Source organism: Echinops telfairi, unplaced genomic scaffold, assembly GCF_000313985.2.
Source record: "Echinops telfairi isolate 266 unplaced genomic scaffold, ASM31398v2 ScPeMD7_6;HRSCAF=24_0, whole genome shotgun sequence".
Taxonomy (NCBI): Eukaryota; Metazoa; Chordata; class Mammalia; order Afrosoricida; family Tenrecidae; genus Echinops; species Echinops telfairi.
Window position 1 is genome coordinate 517,784 of NW_022103902.1, and position 17,699 is coordinate 535,482.

General features: G+C 41.7%; 1 protein-coding gene across 1 annotated transcript in view; it reads left to right on the forward strand.

Annotated features, from left to right (window-relative positions):
- The window catches only part of ADGRG7 (adhesion G protein-coupled receptor G7), a 74,161-nt gene that overhangs the window by 3,717 nt on the left and 52,745 nt on the right, over positions 1-17,699 (forward strand). The window contains exons 2-5 of the mRNA XM_004706454.2: positions 10,729-10,735; positions 11,563-11,664; positions 13,325-13,429; positions 15,209-15,321. Of these exons, the coding sequence (XP_004706511.1) occupies positions 10,729-10,735; positions 11,563-11,664; positions 13,325-13,429; positions 15,209-15,321 (327 nt within the window). The remainder of the gene's footprint in view (positions 1-10,728; positions 10,736-11,562; positions 11,665-13,324; positions 13,430-15,208; positions 15,322-17,699) is intronic.

The window sequence follows — 17,699 nt, forward strand, 5'->3', positions numbered from 1 at the left end:
GTTGCTACATCGCACCCTGACTGGCTCATCTCCTCCCCGAGACCCCTCTGCAAGGGGATCTCCAGTGTGGGCCCATTGTTTCAGCCACTTTCAATCCATCTCTTTAAGGGTCTTCCTGTTTTCCCAGGCCCTCTACTTTCCGAAGCATGATCTCCTTGGGCTGCTAACCCCAAGGTCAGCCATTCCAAACCATCAGCCACTCTGCAAGTGAAAGATGACGTTTTCTACCCCTGTCAAGATTTCTCTTGTCTTGTAAAACCACACAGCCTATAGGGTCATTATGAGTTGGCCTCGATTCGTCAGTAGCACATGTATGTGTGTGTTCTCCCCTGATAATGTGCCCAAAGTCCGGGAGCCACAGTCTCCCCGCCCTTGTTCCTCAGGAGCATTTTAGATGTACTTCTGCTAAGATAGCCGTGATTGTTCTTGAAGTCTATCACCTGGTCAGTATGCTTGCCAACACCATGACTCAAAGGCACCGGCTCTTCTCCAGGCTCCCTTGCTCACTGTCTGAGTCAAACAGTGGACGCGAGCCTGTTTCCAAGTCTATGAACCGACTGAAAGCCACAGCTCCGTCGGGGCCACTTTCATGCTCAAAGTGACAGCCTCAGGAAACACCGTCTTCTCTTCTTTGGAACAAAGTTTCCCACTGATTCTCCGTGTACTGTAGCTGCTTGTGAAAGAAAATCCCCCAGCTTTGGGTAAACCCAGTGGGCAAAGAGGGCATTCTTACCATTTCAAGAAAAGATCGAAAGAGTGGTCCTGTTTGTCTTGTACATTTAATGCAAGGCGAGCTGTCGATGGTAAAGCCTGGCTCATCCCATTTCCCGCACTTCATTGCACCTCTTACGTTTGCAGTCTCTCTCAGCCTGTGTCACTACTGCATATTCTCAGTTGCTTCCTTTACTTGGGGACAGTGATAAATTGTTTTTGAATTTATTATTTGAGGGAAGTCCTGGGCACCTCTGAAAACTGAGAACAATCATGAATGCTTTCCTTAGAAGGAGACATGCATCCACACATCAAACTCAGTCTATTTTATTGTAGTTGAAATTTATTCTCTCAACTAAAGTAGAATATTTTTTAAAATATTTATAATGAAATAGCTCTCTCTCACTTTTTATTTTCAATGAAAAATGACTTCTTCCTGAGCAAATTTAAAAAATGATCAGAGTATTATTTAATGAGAAATTGCTGATGTTTGCCTGTAGAGTGTAATTAGTAACTATATGCCTAAAGTGTTTAAATTTTTACTGCAGTGAAGATATGTTATATAAATATTAAAACATTACATGTTATGTTAACAACATCACATGCATTATCTCATTTATCCCAACAACCACCCTATATGTTATTGTCTCCAGGCTACAGATGAGGAAATTGAAGTTTAAAGATTGTTTTCCTTAGAGGGAAGGCAATGGAAACTCAATTATGTAATTCACCTTTTCGTTATTGATTCTTTATACAGTTAAATATCAAACAAGTGCTTTAATACTTTGAGGCCACAGTGGCTGAAAATAGTAATTTACAAAGACATGCAGTAGCCAATAGACTCTGAGCTTACTGTGGGTTTACAAGGCAAATTCGGTTTCTTTGAGAAGTTGTTGCTTTTGTCTTTAAGTAGATTGCATCTATGTTATCAATACTGTTTATAAAACTGTAGATTAGCACCATATTTTAGTTTTAAGGTTTGCAGGGTCTTCAAATGGTGTCTATAGATTTTTGGCTCTGAAGAACTCATTTCCCACCTTCTATGATGTTGTGTAAAAGCACTTTCCCTAGCTTTTCAAAATCATATAATTGGATCTTCAATCCCCTAGTTAAAAACAGCAATGTTGCTGCTTCTAGCAATACTCTTTTCGGTGATTGCCTTCAGTTGGAAGATTTCTGACATTGACGTAGCCTCACACATTAAACTAGCCATGAATGAGTTCACGAGAGTGTTTTCTTTCTGTTTATCAGTGGTCTCTGAGTTATGAATGTCTAATTCAAATAGAACCTGTAATTACAAATCAACTCCCATAAAGCCAATTAGATTCAAAAGCCAAGATACATAAATGGTTCATAATAACAAGTGAACATTATTTTGGAACTCATAGTGAAATATTGTTATTACTGTACTCTGGTGCTAAAAGTACTTAGTGTATCTAGGACTGTTTCTTTAATATTTTTATGAATAGAAAAGTGTGCTATATGCTACATACTATGAAAAAATTGGAATAACTGGTATTGGATACCATGTTCCTAATTGTTCAAATTTACATTCAAATTTGACTTGGAGACAGATTTAGAACAGAACTCATTCATAATTCAAGGCCAACCTAGATTCTAAAAGCAAGCATTCCTTTGACTGGTTTTTAATAAATCATTGGTTTAAATATTAAACAAGTGCTTTACGATGTGGCTTTAGAATGGCAGTGAATGTGTGTGTGTGTGTGTGTGTGTGTGTGTGTGTGTGTGTGTGTGTGTGCAGTAGTAGGAAACTTCCCTACTCCACTCCTGCTTCTTCATACATGCCCTAGTAAAAAGCCACCGTGCAAGCGTCTGCCCACGGTAACATGGAGAGCATTTCACGATAAGGCTACTTTCAAGATCATGGCAAGTTAGGGACATTTTTCTACGCAGCTGATGAGAATGACAAGAAATAATTAGGTTTTTTTTTTTAACCAAAGTAGCACAATCCAGGACAATGTCAAGGCTAACACTTCTCCTGTCTTCCGAATCCATTTTTTTCATTTCGTCTTAGAAAAGATCTTTTTCAAAACTAAGAATGACCTTTGTAATTTCCGAGAAGAGCTTACACCTTTTCTGATGACGCCTTTGGCCTGTAATTCGCTTGACCCGGAATCTCACGTGGCTGCCCCCTGCGTGGGTGACTTAGCGCCTAGGTTATGTCTCCTCCTGAAAGGACTTTTCCCGTTGAGGCCGTCCTCGGTTAGCATCTCGTTTGCTTCGTTCACACTGCCTTTCTTCATGGTTCTGATCATCTGAAAAGTTCTTTCTGAATGTTTATTGTTTCACTATCCATTTCTCCACCTCTAAAGTAAGAGCTTTAAGAGAAGAGTCCTCACATTTCAACATGTGTTTCCTACACCGAGAACCACACTTGTAGTCGCCAATACCCAACCTGCTTTGCTATGGAGCGTATTCCAGGTGGCGGATGAATAGATGAGAGAATCGAGTGACAACCAGAAATGGCAGAGTTGCCGGAGAGTTGTATTCAAAGTGAAATCCTCTCACTACCAAGTCCACGTAGTTTCTTTTAAAATATTAAAGGGAATGCAATTTGGAAATTGTTTCTGTCATGTCAGAAAGATAGCATTTGATTTTTCTTTCTCTGTTGCAAGTCATGAGGCTCCTTGATAATTTCCCGGACTCTTGGCTCCAGTGAGATTTCTCCAGTTGAGTGGCCTTATTTGTTGAACCACGCAAGTAGTCGTCTTGTAGGCTGGTTCAAGAAATTGCTTCTATGCTTGAGCACAAAAACATCTCTTTTTTGCCAAAGCGCTGGCCTTTGCATATTGACATTCTTCTTGGAGATAATCCACTTTGTCTGATGTGTTTTCAAAATGGATAGTCATAAATGCTTCCTCGATCTCTGTTGCCTTCATGCTCCACTGCCAAGAACTCTGTAACACTGGATTTTTCAGTCCCTTAATACACAATAATCAAAATACAATGAAAACATGATTAAGCTTGATTTTATTCCTTTTCCTTCAGATCTTCCAACATACACTAGGCCTGACATAAATATAAACGATTCCAACAGCCGATTATGTTTTCTCTGATTTCTGCCCAGGGGAAAGTGTCACATCTCACACATAACTGGCAGTTACGATGATGCCTTGTTTAACCACGTCTGACCCACAGGGTTGCGTGTTCTTGTCATCTCAGCTTCCCTCCCTCCTCAGCCGCACTGCCTTCAGTGCCTCCCACGGCCTTCTTCTGACTCAGACTCACCGCAGGTCGGAGACTGAACTGGTCCCGGGCCGTGTCGAACTTCACAGGGATGACCGTGCGCAGCAGGAAATAGAGCCTTCGATAAAATAAAGAAGAAAAGAGAATTGCGATTTGTAGTTTCTCAGAGACAAATGTTTCACAAATATTTGCTTTTCATTTGACTCAATTGTAACACATCCTTGAAGAGATAAGCTCCATTATAAATCAAATCCATGTGACTGTATCTGGAGGATAGTAGCATTGTGTGTGTGTGTGTGTGTGTGTAAGTGTTTTCTGGGTTGAGGACGTTGGATGTTAGGAAGTTGTAGTGTTAATCAATTTGAGCTAGCTGTTGCCAATCTCTCTTCTCCTTTGCCCACTTCTCGGTTTTTTTTCCCCTCACATAACTACCCTCTAAATTAAGAAAACAATTTCCATGAAAAGGAAGGCAATGTTTTTCTGAGGAATAAATTTTGTCACATAATTGGCTGAGGGCCCTGGTTATTTTAGCTTGATAGGTTTATTATAATGATTATTTCTCCGTATGAGATATTGTTATAGTAAATTCTAAATGTGATCACCATCTGTGGATCTCTAATGACACATATGGTTGAAGAAGATCTCTTATAGAGTATATTTGTCAAGAGTTTGTATTTTACAGTAAGCTCTGGCCCCACAATGTGGGTTCGATTCCCAGTGCCACCATTTACTCACTGAGTAGTCAGGTGCATATTAAATTCACTCTGAGTAGCATTCCTATTATGAGGATAATAATGGACTCTACCTCACAGAGCTGTTTTGAAAGTTGTATGAGTCAGTATGTTTTACAGGTTTGAACCGTGTCTAACACACTGCAATCCATATTGGAGGCTGCAGTGCTGGACCTTCAGCAGCAGGTCTGCAAGTGCTCTTCACTTGCAGCAAGCAAGCTTGTGTCGTCTGCATACGGAGGTTGTTAATATCCCTTCCTCCAGCCCTGACGACAAATTCTTCTTCATATAATCCAGTGTTCCGCTTATTTGCTCCACAAACAAATTGAATGTATGGTGAGAGGATACAGCCCTGACACATAGCTTTATTTCACGCCATGCAGGATTCCCTGGTTCTGTTCGCACGCCTCCCTCTTGGCCCAGGGACAAGTTCCACATCAGCGCAGTGAAGTGCTGTGAGTGCCCATTCTCTCAGGGCTCTGAGGATGGTGCAGGGCCAGGAAGGGTCTCATTCAGTGGTGCATAAGGTCCCTGGGGATTGGAAACCAGCCGATGGCACCTAATAATCATAAGAAAAATACATAATAAGCCCTAAATAAACATTCGCTAACCATTAACTGGGTTCCTGGGTGGCCCCAAGAGTTTGCATTTGGCTATCTCTTCAAAGGTGCACGAGAATAAAGGTCTTATGATCTCCTTCCTTAAGATTACAGCCACTGGAAACCTATAGAATGTAGTTGTACTTTGACACACGGAGGGGGGGCTTCCCTGAGTTGAAATTCACTCAATGGCAATGGGTCTGATAGTCTACTTTGTGTTTTCTGTTTTTAAGCTGGGTGGTTCAAATGGTTAAATGCCAACTATTAGCTGAAAAGTGAGTGGTTAGAGTTCATCAAAAGGTGTTTCAAAAGACAAACCTGGAAACATGTTCCTGAAACACCACAGCTTTGTTAAACCCTGTGGATTGCGGAGTTGAAATGGACTTAAGGTCCTAACAGCCCTGTGAGAGAGGACAGAGAATAGGTCCCCACCATGAGTTAGACCTGGAGCTGTGGAAACTACTAGCTGGAATAGGTTCCCCCACCATGAGTTAGACCTGGAGCTGTGGAAACTACTGGCTGGAATAGGGTCCCCCACCATGAGTTAGACCTGGAGCTGTGGAAACTACTGGCTGGAATAGGTTCCCCCACCATGAGTTAGACCTGGAGCTGTGGAAACTACTGGCTGGATTGAACTTGTGATTGATACTCAGGTTATCAAACTCTAGGTGTACAATAGGTTTAATCATTAATTTTAACTGACTACTTCAAAACGGAAACAGTTCTATGAACTGCCATATATTTTACCATTGCTTTACAATATTTATACTATGTTCCACCATCAGGAGGGAATCTTATGAAACCGTTTAACCAATTTATTGAACTATTTAAACAAGTAGTTAATAATGACCAACCTTTCCCTTAAATCAAGGCTGTATTGAATGAATTTCATTTGTACACAGTTTTCAGGTTTTTTGCTTTCACAATTGAATAAACTTTAAGACATGTTGCTCTTCTTTGGGCTGCTAACTACAAGGCCAGCAGTTCAAAACCACCAGCTGCTTCCTGGGAGAAAACCAGAGATTTCTAGTCCCTAGAGTTACCGTCTCAGAAACTCTTGGCGGCAGTTCTACCCTCTCTTATAGGGTTACTATGAGTTGGCAACAATTCAATGTCAGTGAGCTTGGTTTTGGTTTAACACTAAAATCTATTCTCGCACACCCATTTAAAATCCCTCGTCTGGAACATATGATAAATAACTGGATTTTAAACTTCAAGAAATATATATATATATATATATGCCAAATATTATAAAAATTCTCCAAATGAAATTTCTGTGATGGAGAAAAAGGTTTTATTACCCCACATAACCAAATCTAGAAATTTCAAAACAAACTACATACTTCTTTATTACATTAGGAGAAGAAATTATTGTTTTTCCATTTAGAATTTTAAATGCGATTTCATGCTATTTTTTTCAAGTAGCATGAAGTATGTGTGTTCTATGTTTAATTTTTCAAGATGTTCAGTAAAAGCGTTGGAAATAGGTTTTATATTTTTAATAGTATTTATTATATTTTTAAAATAGGAAAATATAATTATTGACATACTGATATAAGAAAAAGGAGCTGCTGCCCACAAGGTTTCGAAACAGCCAGTAGATCTGGGGAAGAAAGGTGGAGCTTTCTGCTGCTAAAGAGATTCACAGTCTTGGAAACCCACAGGGGCACCTCTACCCTGTCCTAGACGGTCGCTGTGAGTCAGAATTGACTCAGTGGCACTGTTTGGGTTTGGATTTTCAGTATTAATAGAGGAAAATGCTGTTATAAATATATTCCAGCACGTTGCTGCATTTGGAAAACAAAGTGGAGGTTGCAGCTCACTGGGGTAGAGTCAGGCACTGTGATGAGGGGCTAGGAGTACTTAAATAGTAACCGCAGGATCTGAGCCCTGGTACCAACTTGTGGCTTACCTACCCATTTCTCTGTAAATAGCAGGCAATGTGGCGGGCTAGTGACTCAAGTCCAAAGAACCAGAGGTTGACAAGCCAGATGCAGGATCAAGACCGGCACAAAGCAAGCAAGCTGTCCGTCCACAGCATCTATTGATAGATGAAGTAGGCTGCACCCCCAAAGAACTGCCTTTCGATTGCATCAGGGCTTTGACCTGAGTTAGGGGGATGCATTCCACTCGACTCTTCTTGGTCACTCATAGCAGATCCCATCGTGGCGTTGGTTGGGTACATTATATTAGGTCATAGCATGAGGGATTACCAGACCTCAACTACCACACCACTTAGAATCCTAGCCCGCAGTCTTGACATAAAACCCAGCTATCACACTTGACCTTGCTTGCCGTGACTTTCATAGAAGCCCACTCGGTTCTATGAGTCCCTGAAATTGCAAGAATTCCTTTGGTTTCATATTACAGCTTTCTAGTTTTGAGGTTTGTTATCCATGTTAAGCTGTGCTTTGATTATGTTGTGTTTATTCTGCTCACAAGTACCATTTATTGAAAACTTTTCTTTCCTAATTGAATTGTGTTGGCATCTTTGGGGGAAAAACATCAGTAGGCCATATCAGTTTTACGTTTTGGTAAAATCTTTATTCTCTTTGAATAATTTACCTGTCGCTTTCTATTCCAATAGCACATTGACACCTGCCTGGATCCCTGAAGTTTATTAAAGTTTTAAAATTAGGACTGTTGAGTAAGCTATCACTTCTCTTCTTTCAGAAGTTTACCTTGGCGTTTCCTGGCCCTTTGCATGCTGATAAAGATTTTCAACTAAGAGAAATATTCCAAGATTTTTACTATCACATCTTGGAGAGGAGAGAAAGAAAAGATAAAGGAAAAAGCCCAAACCTGTTTGCCAGCAAGTTCATTCTGACTCGTGGTGACGCCCAGGGCTATGGCGTGAAAGTGATCCAGTGGGTTTTCTGGGCTGGAATCTTCATGGAAGCAGGCCATGAAGACTTTCTCCCACGGCTTGCTGCTCCTAGATGCGGATGAGCCGCCAGTGTGTAGGGGAGGAGGGGCGTGAACTGTTAGTGCTCCCAGGGGTCCTTTGAGGAGACCAGCACAATCAAAACCAGAGCAATCCCCAAACTCACTGCTACCGAGCCAACCCTACTCGTAGCAACGTGATAGGACACGGTAGAATGGACTCGGTGGATTTCCAAGACTGTACACCTTCTCAGGAGTAGAAAGCCTCATATTTTCCCTGCAAAGGGGCTGGTTATTTTGAGCTACAGACCTTGTGGTTAGCAGCCCAACGTGTAACCCACTACACCACCAGGGTTCCTTTGAGAAGAATAGACATGTTATTTTTAACAGCCTGGTCCACTTAGAATTGCTTTTTTGCCACTTACCACATATCAGATAGTATTACAACAGTTCAGTACTATTTACCCTCTATCTTTTAGCTATTGTTGCTACCTATTTACATCCAAATACATAAAAAATCCGATTACACGCTGTTCTGCTTTTAAAATGTTCAGTTGTCTTTCAGAGAACTAAGATTTTTAAAAATTAAGAATTAACTAATTTTTTATGTTTGCCCACTTCTTACCCTAGCTAGTATTTGCCATACCTCCTGAACCTCAAAATTTCCACCTATTGTCGTGTCCTGTCCCCCTGAAGAATGCTGAATATTTGTGGTATTGCTGATCTGCTGAGCACACATTTTCTAAAGTTTGGGTTATATGAAAGTACTTTCATAATCTTCTCAGTGATGAGGGGTATCTTCAATGACTGACACATTTTGGATGGATAGCTTTGCCCTTTGACACTTCAAAGGTGGCACTGGAATGTCTTTTGGTCTCTATTGACACTGATGACCAATCAGACATAGAGATGTCATTGTTCCCCTTGATGTTGTTTTCCCTCCCTTGGCTGTTTGTGGGATGCTCACTCTTGGTCTTTGAGCTATAGCTATTTAACTGGGATGTGCTTGTGTTAGGCTGGGTTCTCTAGAGAAGCAAAACTCAGTGGCAATTGTATGTGTAGGTATATAGGAAGAGAATCATATTGAGAAATGGCTCACACGATTTTAAAAGTGGGTAAGTTCTGGGTCAAGTCCCCAGGAAAGGCGTAATCTTCAGGTTTTCCCTGACTCATAGCGGCAGGGGCTGATGAACAGCAAGCAGGAAGATGAAGCAGGAAGACCACAGGCTGGTGGATACAGAGTTGCATGAGTCTGAAGTCTGCTGAATGAATTCCAGGTCCACACCCAGCTGCTGGCTCCTGGAGCTGGCAGGTGATATAAAAAGAGATCGACAGAGCAGATACAGGATCCAAATCCAGTAGAAGTGAGCTAGCTTCTGTACACTGTCAATCTATACTAAGACTAGACTAGCTAGCACACTGCCTAAGGATAGTTTTTGTTGTATATTTCCTGCTTGGGTATATGACAGGGTGGTATCCCTCTCACACCATACTTATTCAACATATATGCCAAGCAAATAATCTGAGAATCTGGATTATATGAAGAAGAACACAGTATCAGGATAAGAGGGAGGTCAATTAACAACCTAAACATGCAGATGACCCCGTCTTGCTTGCTGGAAGCGAGGTGGAATTGAAGCACTCACTAGTGAAGATTAACGATTGCACCCTCAGTATGGCTTACAACTCAATGTAAAGAAAACCAAATGCCTTGCAAGTAGACCAAAGGGTAGTATCATGACAGATAGAGACAAGATTGAAATTGTAAAGGATTTTGTCTTGTTGGATCCACAATCAAAGCGCATGGAAGCACCAGTCAAGAGATCAAAAAAGATGTGTCGCATTAGGTAAAGCTACTGCACAAGATCTCTTTGGAGTATTGAAAGGTAACAACGTCACTTTGAGGAGTAAGGTGCACCTGACCTATGCCATGGTATTTCCAGTGGCCTCTTATGGATGTGACAGCTGGACACTGATAAAGAAGACTGAAGAAGAATCAAGGCATTTGAATGTGGTGCTGGAGAAGAATATCGAAAGGACCATGGGCTGCTAAAAAGACAAACTGATCTGTCTTGGAAGAAGCCAGGCCAGACTGCTCCTTAGAGGCAAGGATGGCAAGACTTTGCCTGGACGTGTTTCCAGAAGAGACCAATCCCTGGAGAAGGACACGTGTGATGGAGGGGCAGCCAAACAGGAAGCCCCTGAATGAGATGAACTGATGGGCTCCACCAGAGAAGACTGGCAAGGATGCCCGGAGGGCAGCGTTGTTCTGTGGCACACAGGGTCCCCGGGAGTTGGGAAGAACTCAACGGCACCAAATAGCAAGATAGTGGTGATGAAGCAACACTTCTCTCTCGTTTTGATCTGCATTTGCTTCATGAGTGATGATGTTCAGCACCTTCTCATGTGCTTATCAGTGATTTGTGTAACTTTTTTTTCTTCTTAGAAATGTTTATTTAGCTCTCTGCCTACTTTTCAACTGAGTTATCTGGTTTTTTAATCATTGAGTTGTAAGGGTTTACGTAAAGCCTTATTAAGCATCTCTATATATATTATGTATGTATGTTAAACTCTTCACTGTTCCCTGGATTTAACAGTCTACATGTTTTTGCCATATTGTATGTGGCATCCTGCCTAATTGAGCCACTCACTTTACCTGGCCTTTCTACATTTAAATGAAAGCCTTCTTCTAATACCATACTTTCTGGAAAGTCTTCTCTGCGTTAGCCTAGTCCCCAGCATCTCTCCTATGAGTTCTTACAGCATGTTGATTTGCATTGTCTATATGCTTATCAATCATCACTTATCTATATAATCGATTTCACTGAAGCTAGTCTCCTCTTCTTGGTCAAAGTTTGTGTCATTTAAGTATACTTACAAAGTCCATAACCCCTAAAAAGCATTTTATATCCAGTGACTATTTTCAGTGTACATTTTTGTTGATGAAGATATTATAGAGACTTTAAAAAAAATCTTTTTATTAGGGGCTCGTACAACTCATCACAATCCATCCATACATACATACATCGATTGTGTCAAGCACATTTGTACATTTGTTGCCATCATCATTCTCAAAATATTTGCTTTCTACTTGAGCCCTTGATATCACCTCCTCATTTTCCCCCTCCCTACCCCCTCATGAACCCTTGATAATTTATAAATTATTATTATTTTGTCATATCTTACACTGTCTGACGTCTCCCTTCACCCACTTTTCTGTTGTCCGTCCCCAGGGAGGAGGTTATATGTAGATCCTTATAATCAGTTCCCCCTTCTACCCCACCTTCCCTCCACCCTCCCGGTATTTTTATGCAATGATATTCAAAGGAACAATCTTACAAATAATGACTAAATGGCTACCACCCCGAATGGAGAAACGAATCGATTACTTCATCTAATAATTTTGTTCTTCATTGCCGTTCTAGGAAGAGCCCCATCCACCACCCCAACTGAGTTCTGTAGGAATGGTGGAACCTGGGAAAATGGCAGATGTATCTGTCCAGACGAATGGAAAGGTCTGAGGTGCACACACGGTAAGTCACGTGGAATATACACAGGGTGAGATTTGGGTGACTCTTTTGTCAATAACAACAGAAGCAAAGCTTCTGGAAGACTCAGTTAACAATTACAGAAACACTAGCCATCATGGTAATGATGGCTAATTAAATGTAATTAAATGATGGTAATTAAAATGTTTATCAGTTCCACAGCTATGTCTTATTGATTTTTAATGAATTTTCTCCCTGGGTGGCAGACTTGAACAGTTAATATACCCAGTTTGTCTCTAAATGTCAAGCTTCTCTGTAAACCCACAGTTATATTTTATTTCTCTTGGCTGCGGTGTCTGAATGAAAGCAAAATTTGAGATGCTTTCTGAAGATTCATTCCGCTAGACCTGCCATGTGACTCCAATGCAAATGTCACAATTCCAGCATACTTAACAATTCTGAAATCAGGAAGTGGCTTCCTATCAGACTACTCATATAGATTCATTCCATTTTTGAGTTGTTTTTTTCTCTTTTCCTTGAAGATTTGCTATCAAATCAGTGGTTTTACTTCTATTAATGGTGTCTTTAAATTAAGATTCAATTCACTTATTGACCTGAAGGATGCTTCTGAGTTAGTCTGGGTAGACTAGAGAAACAAAATTCATAGACACTCATATTTTTATAAGAGAGAGTTTATATAAAGGGTAAGTATACACAAGAATGCATCCCAACCCAGTGATGTCCAAGCCCATAAGTCCAACATTCGCCCATTGACCTACAAAGTCCTCCTCCATCTCACAAAACAGACGCAATGATGCCGACTACAGGAGGAAAGCCGAGTCAGTGGATGTGTAAGCATCTCAACGCTGGCAGGGGTCTCCACACGGCTGCTCCAGCACCCAGGGGTACATTGGGGTAGGTTCATGTGGCTTCTCCTCAGGGATGTCTTGCAGGAAGTGAGCCTTGTCAGCTGAGCAGAGAACTAGGTAAGGCAGCCACACACTCGTCTGACCATCAGAGAACAAAAGACCATTTATATCTCTGCCCTTCAATTAAACTGCTCTTCAATTAATCCCACATGTGTTCATCAGCCAGGTTGGCACAATAAACCTTAGATATCACAACTTTCCAGTACTCTGCACACTTTGTGTTGGGCACTTAGGACCCAGAGCCCTAGAAACCCCATTTCTATTTCTTTCTTCATTCCAACCAGTCAGAACATGACAGGAGCCCAATGGCTTCAGTCCTTTTTCCTTGGATTTGTCCTCATGATGCCTCTTACCACTGAAAGGTCATCAATTCTCAAGATCCCAACGAACCTGATACATGATTCCTTGCTGGGGTGCTAGTGTTCACAGCCCATCTCTACTCAGTTATATATCATGCATAAGAGTAGATAATAGGTTATCCCACTCTACCCAGGTATATATACTTTAAGGTTTAGGTGTAAGAATCGCTGTGCATAAGATATAGCTGGGTAGAAGTGGGATCACCTGTTACCTTACTTACTATTAAAACTGCAATGTCAGTAACAGGAACTACATAGAAAAGCGTGGCAGCGCCTGGCAAGTCAGTGGGGCACGTGGCCCTTCAACCACTCTGTACATTATGCTGGTGGGTTTTGAACTTTACTTTTCATTGGTCTCACATTTTTGTGGGGGAAAGTACATATTTATGAAGAATATATTTTTCCTTCTTGTTACAGTTAATTTCTGCAATGACAGCAGCTATCAGAATTTCACTTTTAGAAAAATCCCAGCAGGAAGATATGGATCTTCCATAGAACTATGTGAAAAGAACACTCCAAATGGTATGTGGTTTTTCTCTAACCGCTTTGTTTGGGGATAAGAAGCCTGTGCTGTGATACCTCTAGTTCCTACAACTCGTCTCGGGTCACAAGTATAAGCAAGGCTTGATGGAAGAACTTGACTCCTTTTTGTCATCCTCAAAACTGAGGGTGATGGTTGTGTTAGGTTCTGCCGAGTTAGTTCTGACTCTAGTACACCAGAGTGTAACCCTGCCCCATCTCAGCCCTCACAGCCACCGCGACGTTGAGTCCATTGTTGCAGCCATTCCGCTGAGCCTCTAAGCATGACGTCACTTACCAGGAGCTGATCTCTCCTGATAACATGTTCAAACCACCCGAGACCAAGTCTCATCGTTCTCAATTTTAAGGGTCACCCTAGTTTTTACAAACAGAAAAGGACAAATTTGTTGGCAAAATTGAGGCCGGCACCTTCCATAATCTTAATTTTCCTCAAAACATTCAAATGAATCAGTCCCTCTTTAAATCCTTCTCAGATTATTTTTTAAACATTGTTCTGTCTCCTTTTTGTTTCTCTGTACAATTTGTCCCAAGTTTGTGTTATAAATTTCCACCGTCCTCACGCCCAGACTCCGTCTTTCCAGCTAGACGCGCGCAGAGTCCATCAGTGCATACGTGGTCGTGGTGCTTTAGCTCTAGTGGTCTAGCTTGGAAAGTTCTCGATTCTTCATACCTTTCTTGATAAAAGAAAAGACCATTTTCTTCTTTATGACAACCCAATTGATCTACTTCCAAAATAAAGTAGCAAGTGGTAGTTCCTCTTTCAAATTTGCTCATGATAATGCCCAGTTAATTTTTTTGTTTTTTATATAACTTTTAACTTTTTTATTTCCATGCTTCTGTGAGCAATATTTTCTGGAAATAGCCTATAGAAATATATTAACCACAAGATCAGCCATTCAAAACCACCAGCTGCTCCTCAGCAGAAAGATGGGGCTTTTGACTCCTGTAAAGAGTTACTTCCAGTCTGGGAAACCCACTACCCTGTCCTATAGGGTCGCCAGGAGTCAGAATTGACTCAATGGCCATATCGTGCTAATAATTAGAGCTCATCATGCTATCATTTCCCCTAAATGTTTTGCATGCCCTTTGCTGACACAAGCCTAAAATATGTATAAAGATTGTCTGAATCATTTCTTCATGGCTGTGTTCTCAAACCATTCCACAGTTAGTGACTGAAACAATAATGATTTAGATTTCTCACAGCGCTGTGGGTTCACTGTGGCAGCAGAGCTTCCCAAATGATCCCCCTCATATGTCTGGTGCCCCTCTACCTGCCCACTCATCTGGCAGTCAGTTAATCTGCATCTGTCCATGAGGATTCCAGGACACTGTTCCAAGAGGGCTCGGACTGATGCGTCGAGGTTTCTGGAGAAACCTTGGCTCTGGGATTCACCACACTGTAACTGCTTCCACATCCTATTGGTCAAAGCAAGTCGCAAGGGCAAGGGCAAGGGCAACCCAGCTTCAGGTATGAAGAAATAGGGTCCACCTCTTGTGGGCTGTATTTGGGGCTACTAACCGCAGATGGGCAGTTGAAACCCAACAACTGCTCTGAGAGAGAAAAGTGAACTGTCCCCGGAAAGACGTCATCTCAGAAATGCTCTGTAGGAGACCACCAGTGGAAATCAACTTGATGGCCACAGAGATTTTTCTTGGAGCCCTGCCAAGTCCCTTTGCAAAGAGGTTGAAGGTACAGAACTGGGGGATGCTGTGGAAATCTTAGCAAGCATTCCACTTCTTAAACACTCTTTTTACTTAAAGCTGGATCTCCAAAGGCAACTCGGCTGTGCAGCCTCACCGAGGACGGAGAGATAGTGCTACAAGATGCAAACATAGGGAACTGCAGTGAGAGTCTGGAAACACTGGAAAATAAGGTGAGCTTGCCAGGGGGCCCCGGACGGACAACTGGAAACCCGGGTTTTCCAGCGTGAAGTGGTTCTCATGCTGTCTTGTGGTCAAATCCATGCTTCGAAGATTGTCCAATTAGAAACACCAAAAACTGGTTCCTAGAGCCAATCTTATTTTTTTTTAAGTTGACATTGGGGAGTCGGGAAGGGGAGGTTAAAAATAGTTTAGCTTTCAGCTCCACTTCATGGAAAAACGGAATGAGAAGACCAGTGGGTTTTTCCTCCCCATAGACTGTGTGAGGCACCCTGGCATCCCATGGAACACCATACAGGTCTCCTATAGACCAGCACATTCTTGACTGAAACGAAGTGTTTCTTGTCTCAGCTCCTTCCTGTTCTAAAAGAAATGCTTTTAGAGTGGATGGTTTTCAAACACAGAACTTATTTTCTCACAGGTTGAGGGGCTGAAAGTCAGAATCCAGGTGCAGGACAGAGGAAGGCATTCTCTGTCTGCTCCAATGGAAAACCCTCGTGTCCCCCGGCTTCTCTTTGTTCATTTCTGAGTAGTTTACACGCAGATTTAATCTTTCCCCATTTGTGCCCAATATGCTCTTTCTATATGTCAAAATCGATTGGCTTAAAATATACTCTAAGGCGGATATGACCTCATCAACATAAAGAAACCCATATTCCTCAGTGAGATTTCCATCCGCAAACTACCAGCATAAGTATTTCACTGTCATGTGCCCTTGAGGAGCTCTGGTGGTGTAGTGGTTAAGCGTAAGGCTGCTAACTGCAAGGTCAGCATTTCGTAACCACAAGCTGCTTCACGGGAGAAAGAAGGGGCTTTCTACTTTTCTTAAGAGTTATAGTCACCAGCTTCCCTTACTGACCCATAGCACTACAGGGGACAACACTGGAGACACAGTGCAGGAACTGTGCCAGATCTGACCCCACCACACTGGGCAAAACACTAAGGGCATTCAACAGAGCAGCAAGGGGAACAAAGCAATGAGTTCCCTGGGGAATACCAAAAATAGACTTTGGGGCCAGGGCATGGCACCCCATCAGACTCTAAGGGAAAACACTCCTAAAAGTCAACAAACAGACCTGGAACTATTTATAGGCTTTTCTTTCTTTCTTGTTGTTGCTGCTGATTGGTTTATTTGTTTGTTTGTTTTCTTTTGTTGCTTTGTTTTGCTCTGATTGTTTTGGTACTTATTATTGTCTCTGCATGTCTATCTAGATAAGATAGGCGTGATTACCAATCCAGAGGAGAAAACAATGGGACCGATGATTCCAGGGGAAACGGGAGAAGGGGAGATGGGGGAAAGGAAAGAAGGTGACAACAAACTCAGGGACAAGGGAACAACAAGTGATCTAAAAATCAATGGTGAGGAGGGTGAGGCTTGATCAAGGGCAATGTAGCCCAGAGGACTTATTGAAACCCAAATGAAGGCGTAAAATGATAGTGGGAAAAGAGGAAAGTAGAAGCAAATCAAGGAAAGAACTAGGAGGCAAAGGATATTTATAAAGGTCTAAATACAGGCATGTACATATGTAAATATATTTATTTTTAATGATAGGGAAATATATCTGTGTGCATATACTTATATGTTACATATTAAGGCAGCAGACAGACATTGGGCCTTTACTCAAGTACTCCCTCAATGCAAGAACACTTTGTTATAATAACCTGGCATTCTGTGATGCTCACCTTCCTGACATGATCACTGAAGGCAAAATGGGTGCATAAGAAAATGTGGTGAAGAAAGATGATGGTGCCCAGCTATAAAAAGATATAGCATATGGAGTCTTAAAGGCTTGAAGATAAATAAGCATCTAGCTGAGAAGCAACAAAGTCCACATGGAAGAAGCACACTAGCCTATGTGATCATGGGGTGTCAATGGGACCAGGTGTCAGGCATCAAAGATCCATAACAAAAAATCATATCATTGTGAATGAGGGGGAGGGTGGAGTTGAGACCCAAAGCCCATCTGTAGACAATTGGATATCCCCTTACAGGAGGGTCACAAGGAGGAGACGAACCAGTCAGGGTGCAGTATAGCACTGATGAAACATACAACTTTCCTCTAGTTCTTTAATGCTTCCTCCCCCCCATCCCCTATCGTACCCCAATTCTACCTTACAAATCCAGCTAGACCATAGCATGTACACTGGTATAGGTAAGAGCTGGCAACACAGGGAATCCAGGACCGATAACCCCCTCAGGACCAATAATGATAATAGAGATACCAGGAGGGGAAGGGGAAGGTGGGAAGAGAAAAGGGAAACTGATCACAATAATAGACATATAACCCCCCCACCCCCCCAGGGAGATGAACAACAGAAAATTTGGTGAAGGGAGATAGTGGGTATGAAAATGATAATAATTTATAATTTA